At 42.6% G+C, this 13,587-nt stretch overlaps 2 protein-coding genes across 2 annotated transcripts in view; one reads left to right on the forward strand and one right to left on the reverse strand.

The window, feature by feature from the left end:
- The window catches only part of cldn19 (claudin 19), a 17,678-nt gene extending 15,833 nt beyond the window's left edge, over positions 1 to 1,845 (reverse strand). Inside the window, exon 1 of the mRNA XM_037678555.1 lies at positions 1,162 to 1,845. Coding sequence (XP_037534483.1) covers positions 1,162 to 1,384 — 223 coding nt within the window. The 5' untranslated portion in view covers positions 1,385 to 1,845. The remainder of the gene's footprint in view (positions 1 to 1,161) is intronic.
- c7h1orf50 (chromosome 7 C1orf50 homolog) overlaps positions 1 to 13,587 on the forward strand; it is a 388,096-nt gene that overhangs the window by 295,635 nt on the left and 78,874 nt on the right. The window lies entirely within an intron of this gene.

The following is a 13,587-nucleotide window of genomic DNA, read 5'->3' on the forward strand; positions in this document are numbered from 1 at the left end:
AGAACCATAGGAACTACATCAGAACCATAGGAACTACATTAGAACCATAGGAACTACATCAGAACCATAGGAACTACATTAGAACCATAGGAACTACATCAGAACCATAGGAACTACATCAGAACCATAGGAACTACATCAGAACCAGTCCTTCTGTGTCTGTCTCTGTATCTTTCCTGTCCTCTCTAACTCCAGCCAGTTGGGGCAGTTTGCCGCCCATCCTGGGCCTGGTTCTGGTCTGGTTCTGATCAAGATTTCTTCCTGTTAAAAGGGAGTCGTTTGTTTCCAGTGTTGTCAACGTGCCACTCATGATGGGTTGTTTTACTAAAAGAAGTTTTGTTGCAATCTGCTGGCTTCCTCAGATAAACAGCTTGAACTCTAAATGTTGTGTGTGAGAACGTGTCGTTTTATAATCGGGTTGATTTGATCGTAATTAAGTTTGAGTGTGGGTGTGTTGTTCGCTAGATTTGGACTTGTTGTTGTGTAGTGTACTGGGACATCTGTAGATGTGAACCAGCACCATATAACGAAAAACTGAATTAAATGACTGTGACCACAAAGAAAACTCTTTGTTTGGTAAAAAAGCTTTCTGCTTGAGCCCCCACCCTCCTCGTCTCCTCCACCCTCACAGGCCTTCATTAAACTCTGCGAATGAATGATTTACAGTAAATGAGTGGACTCTAATAATCTGTTCGCCATTGCCAACGAGTCGCTGGATCCTTGGTTTTATATTAGAGATGACAAGAGGCTCATATCTGGAGCTGATTTATGCTGGAAGCCCACATTCCTCACCCTCTCCCACTTCTATCTACTCATTACGCCAACAGAACTTTATTAAACGCACATTTAAAATGAGATTTACTGTTTGGGAACGTCTACATCATGAGACAGAGTTTATCACCAGGGAGGGTGATGAATGCTTTCAGAGGACTATGAATGAACAAGTGTTGTGCTGTAATTGTTGTGTAGATATTAAGGAAATATTTGGGAGGACGAGGCAGTTAATGAGCAGAGAAGAACACATCTGAAGGAACATGTTGAGTTTAGTTTTATGACAGAACGGTTTCACAGCAGCTCTGGAAGCTGCTCAACAGGAATGATCAACTCAAAGAGAAGCAAAGACGTGACATTTGTTGAGAGGTGTTTCTTGGTCATACTCACTGTCCAATGAAAGCATGGAGTCAAAGATCTTGCATTGCACCTGTCCGGTACTCTGAGAGGCACAGCTCATCCACAGCCCCTCGTACAGACCCACAGCGGTGATGATAGCATCTCCAGCGTAGGATGACTGCTTCCACTGGGGCAGGGCGGTGGTGGAGATGACACCGATCCAGCCGCCCAATGCCAGAAAATACCCCAGCAGCTGGAGACCTGAGTTGGCCATCCTGACTTTGTTCCTCTGGTCTGATCTGATTCTTTCTTGCAACAGCTTTTAGTTGAGTGGCTCTGGCAGGTTGTCCTTTCGCTCAGTTTTTGTTGCACTTTATATTTTACCGTCAGGCCCCTATGAGCATCTCTCGCCTCTCTGCATTCACTCACATCTGTAGAGCTCTCCTCCTCCTTATCTTTGACTCTTCTTTGTTTGTTTGTTTGTTTGTTTGTTTGTCCCGGTTTGTCCTGAGCTGAGGTTTTGTGCCCGTCAGGATCTGGTCGTCTCCTCTTCAGGGTCTCTCCTGTCTGATTCCTTGGTCCTGCTGAGAATCAGGCACAGACAGAGTTTGTGGTGTTCAGGGATCAGGCTCATCAAGAATCGAAGTGGTGCAGCTTCCCTCTCTGCATGGTGTCCTCTGTCTGCTGCTCACTAATGTCTCTGCATCTGCTCCAGCCTCCAGTTGCTCCGTGAGGGGGAGCAGAAAAAAGAAAAACTAGTGAAAACAACGGGCTGAGCGTGAAGGGACGGGGAGAAGGGCTGACTTGTGATTGGACTCTGGTGCTGTGGGAGGGATGGACTGACTGGGGGGAGGACAAAAAGAAGAACGAACAAACAACAAAGCTGCTCAAACAAAAGAGTCAACTTTAATTTGTTTAGTTTTTTTTTTGTTGTTGTTTGTTTGTTTGTTTTTTGGCCTATAATGTTTTCAACCTGTGCTTGTGTCAGTCTGACCGTTAGCAAAATATCTTGTGAACCATTACATGAATTTTATTAAAATTTGAAATGAAAAGTTGGATTATACCTTGTGACCTTTAAAAGTTAACCCAATTTAAGGTGACTGCTGCAGCCAAGTGACCTCAAAAAGCACAACATAAATACATTTCCTGTGAAAATGTGGCACAGATGCTCATTTAGGTTTGTTTATTTGTTATATGCAGATCAACACAAAGTCAACACAAAGTCAATAACGCAACAAAATGCTCAGGACATCACAACTTGCCAAAAGAAACCAACAAGAAATACCAAAGCATGCAACAAAATACAAAAACAAGGCACCAAAAGTGAAAAAGAAATCTATCTACAGCAGCATGGTCCTGTTAGCAGAGTGAAAAAGTATTTTATTTAAGTGTACTACAAGTATACTTATTTTACACTAAAAATGAGGAAGTGTACTTGAAGTTTACTTTTTATAAACTTTATTTGATATACTTAAAAATAGTATAAAAATGTCCCAGTTTAGTCCAAACAAGTATTAAAGCAGTATACTTCTAGTACACTACAAGTATAGGTGTAGTATACTTACACTTATACTTAACTTAAAGTATACTTGCAAAAATGAACTTCAAATGTACTACTTTTGTTAAGGGACTGTTAGCAGTGGTCCTGTTAGCAGCATGGTACTGTTAACAGAGTGGTTCTGTTAACAGAGTGGTTCTGTTAGCAGCGTTAGCAGGGTTTGTTAACAGCGTTAGTATTTCTTGTTAGCAGGTCCCGCTAGCTGTTTCATTATATTTAAAAACCACAATAGCTGCCCTCCCAGACTGCCCTCCAGAACCTGATCTGGTAGACAGAGAACATCCAAGGTATCCCTGCAGAACCGAACTGTTGCGTAGAGTTCGGTCTATGCAGGCAGATGAAGGTCATGGTGACAGCCTCCAAGAGGCCGGAGCCTGAACCCGAGGCTGGAAGGGGGCCGAGAACTGAACCACGATGGAGCAATGGCAATGCAGCGACACACAAAACTCCAAAAGTGTGTTGCGGTCATACCTGTAGCATGGGTCATGTAGGTGCAAAAAAGCGAGAGAGAGAGAGAGAGACTTGCGACCTGTCCAGGGTGTACCCCGCCCCTCGCAAAGTGATTGCTGAACATGGGCACCGGCGACCCCCGTGACCCAAAATGGAAGAAGTGGGTAAAAGATAATGGATGGATGGAAATAGGTACGAGCTTCCAATTGGATAATTACTGCATGGGCGATTATCTTTCAGCCGCAACAAGTTATTTAACCCCAACTGTGCAATGAGTTGCTTCTCATTTCTTCAACAACCGTGTCTAAAGACACATCATGTGGTCGTGGAAAAGATGTCAGTCTGTTTGAGAAGGGTCAAATCATTGGCATCAAGCAGAGAAAACATCTAAGGAGGTTGCAGAAACTACTAAAATTGGATTAAGAACTGTCCAATACATTATTCAAAACTGGAAGGATAGTGGGGACTCATCGTATTCACAGAAGAAATGTGGCCGTAAAAAAATCCTGAATGATCGTGATCGGCGATCACTTAAACGTTTGGTGAAATAAAATCGAAGAAAAACAACAGTAGCACTCAGGGCTAAGCTTAAAAGTGAAAGTAAGAACATTTCCACATGCACAATGCAAAGGGAACTCAAGGGATTGGGACTGAACAGCTGTGTAGCCTTAAGAAAACCACTAACCAGTGAGGCTAACTGGACAAAAAGGCTTCAGTTTGCTAGGGAGCATAAAGATCGGACTCTGGAGCAATGGAAGAAGGTCATGTGATCTGATGAGTCCAGACTGACCCTGTTCCAGAGTGATGGTGCATCAGGGTCAGAAGAGAGGCAGGTGAAGTGATGCACCATCATAGTGTCTAGTCATCAATACAAGATCTTGGTGAAACATTAATGCAACACTGAATTAAACAGATCTTGTGACATTGAAGAAGCTTCTAGAAACAATGACACAGAGAATGCATGATGTAATCAAAGATAAGGGAGGTCCAACAAAATATTAGTGTATGACCTTTTTTTTTTTTGCCAGGCAGTGCATTTCACAAAGTTGCACAAACACTAAAAGTCAGAGAAGGAATGTCCTGAATGAGGTGAATGTTTTGATATTTGAATTGCTGAAATAGAAGAAAAATTGCTGAACGAGTTGCATGAGGAAAAACGTAGAAAGAAAATCGTATCTGAGCAGTGAGGATGATTTAGAAACATCCACACAAAAATATTTCAGCTAATTTTACAGATATTAGGCTAAAATCTAGTGTCTAGTATGTGAGACTTATCCCGTCTGGATATTTGGAGCTTGGACAGATTATAGACAGAAAATGGCTTTAGTTTAATCAGCTTTGCTAATATTTTGCTAAATATTGGTGTGGTAATTACAGAGACATTCAGAGCTCACACTACAAATTGTACTTGTTGCGCAACATTTTGCTGAAATCTTTAGCGGTGACTGTTGGTGTCTGTCAGATAATTTTGGTCAGAGGCTATAGAGTTATGGATGTATTATTATTAACATTCTTTCCCTTAAAACAAACAAACAAATCATCTCCCAAAACACTCTCTTATACCATACTTTATACCATATCATACCTTATACCATACCATTTTTATTTTTTTATTTTGGATACTCCTTTCTTCAGAGGTCACCACAGCAAACTAAGTTGCATGAAGACGGCAATTATTTTTACCCCAGATGCCCTTCCTGACACAACCACAGACCACTGGGCTACCACAGCCCTCTTTGTGGAGTAAAGCACTGCTGTCTAGGGTGCCCGGGGGAGAAGATAGTGGGGGTTAAGGACCTTGCTCAAGGGCCCAGAGGAGGGCAAATGAGGGTGGAGGCAGTTGTAGGTGCTTCACCTATCTCACCCACATTTTGATGTTGTCGGTACTGGGAGTTGAACTGGTGATCTTCTGATCACAGGCCCACCTTCTCTAACCTCCGCACCAACACTCCCTATACCATACCATACCATACCATACCATGTCTTATACCACATCATACCATGTCTTATACCATATCATACCATGTCTTATACCATATCATACCATACCTTATATCTTATATTTTATACCGTATCTTGTACCTTATACCAAACCATACCTTACATTGTACCATACCATGCCTTATACCATACCATACCATACCTTATATCTTATATTTTATACCGTATCTTGTACCTTATACCAAACCATACCTTACATTGTACCATACCATGCCTTATACCATACCATACCATATCTTATACCGTACCATACCATATACCATACCATACCATATCTTATACCGTACCATACCATATACCATACCATATACCTTATACCGTACCATAGGAGACTGCAAAGAAGCCAAGATTCAACTTGTCTGCTGGATTCCTTAGATAGAGAACTTTACTAATTGGCTTTTATGTATGTGAATGTTTTTGTAAAGTGCCCTGAGACAACTTTGTTGTTATTTGGCGCTATATAAATAAACTGAATTGAATTTAATTGAAAATACCATTCATTCAACCTTTAATTATACAGGTTAGTCTCACTGAATATCGGGGACTTATTTACAAGAGAGACATGTACCATACCTTATCCTGAAGAGATGCCCGTGGACCATATCTATGAAGGCCAGGAGTGTCATGTGTGACTACAGCTGGCTTCGAGGTTACTCACTGAAACCATGTCAAGCTGACAGGGATACAAAAAGTGAGCGGACAATGCAGCACACTACAGATTCTCTTGACCAAGCTTCATGTGCATACATTTAATGTATACTGATGTGACCTGTTCCGATATCTGACCATGCATAAAATTGTGCCAGAGATAAATCTTCACCTGTCGTGTGTGAGTGTGGTTCATTTGAGTAGACATCAGTAAGAGTAAGAGTGTTTTCCTCTAACAGACTCAACCAGGCTCAAGATGGTGGAGGGGATAAAGAAATAAAGTAGTGGGTGACATGCATTCCTCAAATCAGTTCTTGGTCTTCTTCATTCTTTAAACATGAACTGGGAAATTCAACTTAGATGTTTCCAACCAAATTTCAGTTTCCTGTTTGATTGAAAAGGGGAGGAGAAGGAGTCGCAACAAATACACATAAATCAGCAGCCTAACATCGCAGCAGCTGAAAAGGACATGCCACTTCCATACAGACCCTCCAGAAATTATAGGCCGCCAAAGCAAGCCTCCCCTCATCGCCATGGCAACCCTAACAACCGAAGGCCAACTCGCAGAGAAAAGCCGACACTTCACCTTCAGCTGAACGTCCCAACAAGCTGCAGACGCAGACACACTCTGTAGAACAGAAACCTGGTTTCCCACAGCTGCCTGAGCTGTCCGCTCATTAAATTAACTCTCAGACTAACTCAGTCATTCTGTTACAATTACACACACACACAAACAAGCGCACACGTATGTACGCACACACACATATGTTCTTACTTTTTTTCTCAAATTTGTTTACAATAAAAGTGAAGGAACAGTTTGAACATTTTGAAGTGAGTTTGCTAAAAACAACAAGCAGTATGCCGATGTCCCTCTCCCTGAGGGATTTAAATAATGAATATTTGTAGTTTTGGAGATGAATGTTTTTGTGGACTAGATTTGAACAGAGAATGTAAGTAAACCTTAATGTTTATGGAGCAAAATATTCAAGTGGGAAGGACTACACTGTGGAGAAGAACAGAGGAAGTTTTTATTTTGCTTGTCTGAGGCATCGCAGAGTAATGGATCGTGATGAGTGCTACCCAAATTTTCCAATCTTTATATTGCTTTAATAGTTTTCTCCCAATCATTGGAGGAATTTATTAAAGCAATATAAAAATTAGAACGCATACATTCCTCAAATGATGGGGTGGTCGGTTTACACTCCCCCCCCCACACACACACACACACACGGGGGGGTGGCCATTTTAGATTTTAATGTGGGAACCCAATTTTTGAGAGTGACATTTTATATGGTACATGTGGTGGGACGAAATTATGTACACAGGGTCCCAGTTACATCCAACAATAAAAATGTAAAAGAAAAACAATGATGACATCTAAGATAGGAACTAAGAAAAACATAAACTATTATACATTACACTAAGCACTAATAGCATAAAAACACTACAACGAACATCAGCTCGAACATGAGTCTGTGTGACCAGATGAGCACGCATGAACACATCAACATGAAACAGATCAGCAGCAACATGAAACAGATCAGCAGCATGAGATCAGCAGCAACATGATGTGATTTTTTTCACAGTGATTATTCTGGTTAGAGATTCATGAGTCTAACAACCACAGGGTAGAAGCTGTTCCTCAGTCTAGTGGTTCTACACTTAATGCTCCTCAACCTCCTTCCTGAGGGGAGTGGGGCAAAAAGTGTGTGTGCTGGGTGAGTGGGGTCCTTCATGATGCAGGTGGCCCTCTTCCTGCATCTGGAGGTGTAGATGTCTGTGATGGTGGGGAGACTGACTCCAACATCTTCTGTGCAGCCTTCACCACTCTCTGCAAAGCTTTTCTTTCTGCAGCTGTGCAGCCTCCATGCCACATGTTGATGCTGGAGCACAGGATGCTCTCCACTGCACACCTGTAGAAGGAGGTGAGGACTGAGCTTCCAGACCAGCTCGTCTCAGTTGCCTGAAGAAGTAGAGTCTCTGATGAGCTTTCTTCATCAGGCTGGTGGTGTTGTTGCTCCAGCTGAGGTTGTCATTCTTGTGTACACCCAAGTACTTGTAGCTGGAGACCACTTCTACCACAGATCCTCTTATGTTCAGTGGGGTGAAGGTGTGTTTGTTCCTTCTGAAGTCCACAACCATCTCTTTGTCTTCTTCACATTGATGTGAAGGTTATTCTTTTTGCAACAATTTTCAGTCAGGTCATCTGGACAGTTTCTTTTTTTGCTGAAACGTTTCACCTTCCTTTCGGAAGGCTTCTTCAGTCAAGGAAACACAAAACTGATTCTTCCCCCAAACAGCTTACTGCAAAGTGGAACAAACCAGTTATGTTGGTGCTAAGATGGTCTCTTCGGCACGCCCTTTCCTCTTGTGCCGGCCCTTTTCCTTGTCAATAGTCATGTTAAACTGGTTCAAAACCAAAAAAAATGTCCATGCTCAAAAATCCAGGTATACAATCCAACAATTTTCAGTCAGGTCATCTGGACAGTTTCTTTTTTTGCTGAAACGTTTCACCTTCCATCCGTAAGGCTTCATCAGTCCAGGAAACACACAACAAAACTGATTATAGTTTGACATGTTTCACATGATTGTCGACCAGGAAGAGGGCCGGCACAAGAGGAGGGGGTGTTGATGTTGATGGTTGTTTTGATGTGGGTCATGACCAGTTTTTCAAAGCGTTTAGCGACTATCGGGGTGAGGGCCACTGGTCGATAGTCATTCAGACCAGTCACTGTAGAGCTTTTTGGGACTGAGATGATGGTGGCAGTCTTCAGGCAGGTGGGAACTGAGTCCAGGGTAAGGGAGGTGTTAAAGATGTCTGCCAGCACCTCACAGAGTTGATCGGCAGAGTTTTCTGGGGATGTTATCTGGGCCAGTTGCCTTGTGCGGATTAATCATCCTGAAGGTACTCCTTACTTCTGCTGAGGTCATGCTGAGATGCTCTTCATCCGGTGGTGAAGTGAGTCTGGTGCTGGGTGGTCTGTTCGGGTCTTCAAAGCGTGCATAGAACTTGTTGAGGGTATCAGGCAGAGATGGGTTTTTGGAGCATTGTTCACTCCTACCTTTATAATCTGTTATACACTTATTGTCCCTCCACATGCTCCGAGGGTCTTGTGAGGTGAATTGACCCTCAATCCTCTGTGCATATGTGGCCTTGGCCCTTTTAATACCAGAAACCAGCTCTTTCCTTGTCCTTCTCAGCTCCTGTGAGTTTCCAGACCTGAAGGCAGTGTTCCTGGTTTCCAGCAGGGTGTGCACCTCTGCATTCAGCCAAGGTTTTCTGTTTGGGTAGCTTTTAACATATCTGATGGTGAAGACAGTGTCAATACATGTACTAATGTATCCCAGAACTGAGGATGTGTATTGGTCCAGATCAAGCGATCTTCCATTTTCAGCAGCTTCTCTGAAAGCCTGCCAGTCTGTTCGTTCAAAACGATATCTCAGTATGGGACCACTGTCCTTAATCTAACATTTAACTTTCTTTTGTTCCGGTCTGGAGCGTCTTAGCGGGGGGGAGGTAAGCAGGGACCATTAAGATTGAGATGTGATCAGAAAATCCTAGGTGGGGGCGGGGTTCAGCTTTGTATGCATCTTTTACATTCGTGTGAACATGGTCCAGCTTGTTGTTTCCACATGTTGGCATGCCCACATGCTGGTAAAAACATGGAAGGCAGTCCTTTAGATTAACGTGATTAAAGTCTCCGGTTGCCACATAAAGAGCCTCGGGGTGTTTGTTCTGCAGTGAGCTTAAGACATCGTGGCACTCCTGCAGGGCGTCATTAGCATTAGCATTCGGTGGAATGTAAACAACCGTAATGAAAGTCACTATGAACTCGTGGGGTAGATAATGTGGCCGACATTTCATTGTTATTTGCTCCAAAGTCTTCAAGCATGAGCTTTTTAACATAGTACAGTTCATGCACCAGCTTTTACTCACGTAAATGCACACTACGCCTCCCCGTGATTTCCCTGTTAGCTCGCTGCAGCGGTCTGCTCGAAAAAAAAGTCTATCATCCAGCTGGAAGACTGTGTCCGGCGTTTCACTTGTAATCCATATTTCTGTGAAGCAAAGCACTGCACACTTCATCATCTCTTCTCAGGCGCCCGCTCTCAGACAAAGCAAATCCATCTTGTTGTCCAACGAGCAGACATTCGACTGAAAGAGAGGCAGCATCGGGAGTTTTCTGGCTTTAGCGTTAGCTCGTAGCCTCACCATAACCCCCGCCCAGCGCCCTCTCTTCTTAAGCCGGGAGCAGCTCTTCCTCTTCTGTCCGTTGGAACGCCTCTGCTGCAGCTTCCAAGTAGATGACTTTAAGATCTGCATTCTGCCGAGCGTAGTTTTGAGTTTGTTGCTGATTTCTGCTATATTTCGTGGCAAATCCGCTCCTATTCTCATCATTTTATGGCAGGGTTGCTGCTATTTTAATTCCCGACAGATGTCTGGTCAAGGAGGAGGAATAGTAACTATTTTTAAAAGTTGTTTTGACTGTAAACAGCTGCCTCCATCTTCATTCAGCAGCTTTGTTTGAACTCAGGGTTTCTTCACATTAAATACTCACTTCAGGTCCTTCCATATTGAATTGAATTGGATGAAGGTCATGAATTTGACTTGGCCATTCCAAAACATGAACTTTATTCTTCTTGAACCATTCTTTGGTAGAACATCTTGTATTCTTAGAGTCATTGTCTCGCTGCATGACCCATCTTCTCTTGAGATTCAGTTCATGAACAGATGTTCTGACGTTTTCCTTTAGAATTCTCTGATGTCATTCAGAATTCATCGATCCATCAATGACAACAAGCCGTCCTGGAACAGATGCAGCAAAACAGGCCCAAATCATGATACTACTACCATCATGTTTCACAGATGGGATAAGGTTCTTATGCAGGAATGCAGAGTTTTCTTTTCTCCAAACAGAACACTTTTCATTTAAACCAGAAAGTTATATTTTGGTCTCATCCGTCCACAAAACATTCTTCCAACTGCCTTCAGACTTGGCCAAGTGATCTTTAACAAACTGCAGATGAGCAGCAATGTTCTTTTTCTAGAGCAGTGGCTTCCTCCTTCAACCCTGCCATGTACACCATTGTTGTTCAGTTCTCCGGATGGTGGACTCATGAACATCAACATTAGCCAATGTGAGAGAGGCCTTCATTTCCTTAGAAGTTACCCTGGGGTCCTTTGTGACCTTGCCAACTATTCCATGCCATGCTCTTGGAGTGATCTTTGTTGGTCCACCACTCCTGGGGAGGGTAACAATGGTCTTGAATTTACTCCATTTGGACACAATCTGTCTGACTGTGGATTGGTGGAGTCCAAACACTTTAGAGATGGTTTTGTAACCTTTTCCAGCCGGATGAGCATCAACAACTCCTTTTCTGAGGTCCTCAGAAATCTGGTTTGTTCATTCCATGATCCACTTCAAATCAGTTCAATTCAGTTTATTTATATAGCGCCAATTCACAACATTTTTTTTTTTTCATTCAACCTTTATTTGTACAGGCTCATCTCATTGAGCCACGGGGATTAATTTGCAAGTGGGATCTGTTCCAGACAGAACATATAAAGTACAGACAACAAAACAGTAGACAACAATAACAATAAACTACTGTAAAAATGCAGTTAAAATAAGAGTGGTGTATAAAACAATAAATCAGGGTGCCGTAAAACAGGGTGAAATACTAAAAACAAGAACATATTTGCTTTGATTTTTCTATTGACATTATCAAATGTTTGAAACCCCTTAAAGAAACCAAGGTGGACAACTTCAGTTCCTATAGCAAGGTGTTCCCGATTGCAGGAGCTGAGTAGGAGAAGGCCTTTTTGCCAAGTTCAGTCTGCACTGAGGGAACGCTACAGGTAATGATGGACTGAGAGCGCACGCTGTAACTGCACTGACGGAGTGACATGTGGGAGGAGATATAAGAAGGCAGCAGACCAAGGAGGGATTTAGATGAAAATGAACCAACTAGTCTCAAGGTACTGCACAGAAACATTCACATGCATAGAAAAGCCATTTAGTAAAATTCTCTATCTAAGGAAGCAGCAGACAAGTTGAATATTCACTTTGTTGGTCTCCCATCCTGAGCAAGCACAGTGGCAACAGTGGAAAGGAAAAACTCCCTTTTAAAAGGAAGAAACCTCCAGCAGAACCAGACTCAGGACAAGCGGCCATCTGCTTTGACCGGCTGGTTTGAGAGGACAGGAAGGAGAGACAGACGAACACAGAATGGTAGGTCCAGGTATAGGTCCAGGTGCACCTGAAATATAAAAACACATGTTAAGGATAGAAAAAATAATTACAAATACAAACAGGTTGAGCAGAGTAAGTGAAGGCAGTAGTATAGTGAAGAAATGTGGTCAGTTTGTCCTCCAGCAGTCTAAGCACATAGCAGCATAACTAAGGGAACCCAGTACTCAACTCAGGAAACCCAAGCCAACACTAACTATAGGATTTATCAAAAAGGAAAGTCTTAATCCCAGTCTTAAAACTGGACAATGTGTCAGTCTCATGGACAGAAACTGGAAGTTGGTTCTGCAAGAGAGGAGCCTGATAAACATGTTGTGAAGAGCAGACTTTGATAGATCCATCCATCATCTTTACCCTCTTCTTCGTTTTCGGGTCATGGGGGTCACTAGTGCCCATGTCCAGCTATCACTGTGTAAGAGGCAGGGGACACCCTGGACAAGTCTCCAGTCCATCAAAGAGACACATAGAGACAAATGAGACAAAACAGCCATTCACTCTCTTAGTCCCACCTATTCTGTGAATTCCATGTTGTTATGGAATTGTTTTGTACTTTTTTTAAATGAATAAACTATATACCATACCATACCATTAGTCCCACCTAGGGACAATTTAGAGTTACCAGTCAGACTAGCATGCATGTTTTTGGAATGTGGGAAGAAACTGGATTACCCAGAGTAAACACACTAGATCCCTGTTCTTTAAATCAAACAGGGTGCCCACTCACACCTGATCACTGTCCACTGATTGAAAACACCTGACTCTAATTTCATCTTCAAATTAACTGCTGATCCTAGAGGTTCACATACTTTTACCACTCACAAATATATATTAGATAATTTCCTCAATAAATAAATGACCAATTATAATATGTTTGTCTCATTTGTTTGACTGGGTTCTCTTTATCACTTTTAGGACTTGTGTGAAAATCCGATGATGTTTTCAGTCATGCTTATGCAGAAATATAGAAAATTATAAAGAGTTCACAAACTTTCAAGCACCACTGTAAAGTTTCAGCCTTGAACTTGACCTAACATTAGAGCATGTGCCCTTACTTACCCAGCACCCTGCTGTACACAGATTAAGACACTTGCATGAGCATGCCTCAGTGCATCCCTGGATTATCCTCTGCCTCAGCATAGGTCTAGATATGTTGCCTACGTGTGATACTGTGTCTGTGAGTTCAGGTGTTAAACAAGACGCATGACATGTAAAAGGTCAGCTGAACTAGAGAAGCGAGAAGAGATGAAAGAGAAGGATAAACAAGTGCTCAGGTCCATGAGAGCAGGGTGGATAGGTTGGGCCTTCATTGGGGCAGTGAGGCCCATCTGCTGCTGAACTATAACATCACAGGGCCTGCTACAAAACCTTCAGCCTGCAGAGTCTGAGTCAAACCCCCACTCCTGAACATGTACAACCTAAAACGAGCAGTACTCCAATGTCCCCGTCACATGTTTCCAGTTGTTCGCAAGACAATAAACCAGGGCTTTTCAACTGGTGGCCCCCCAGGCCACTTCCGGCCTGCGGGTGACTTCATTCCGGCCAACATCATTTAAAAAAAAAAATATATAT

Source organism: Nematolebias whitei, chromosome 7 (genome assembly GCF_014905685.2).
Source record: "Nematolebias whitei isolate Nwh7 chromosome 7, NemWhi1, whole genome shotgun sequence".
Classification (NCBI taxonomy): Eukaryota; Metazoa; Chordata; class Actinopteri; order Cyprinodontiformes; family Rivulidae; genus Nematolebias; species Nematolebias whitei.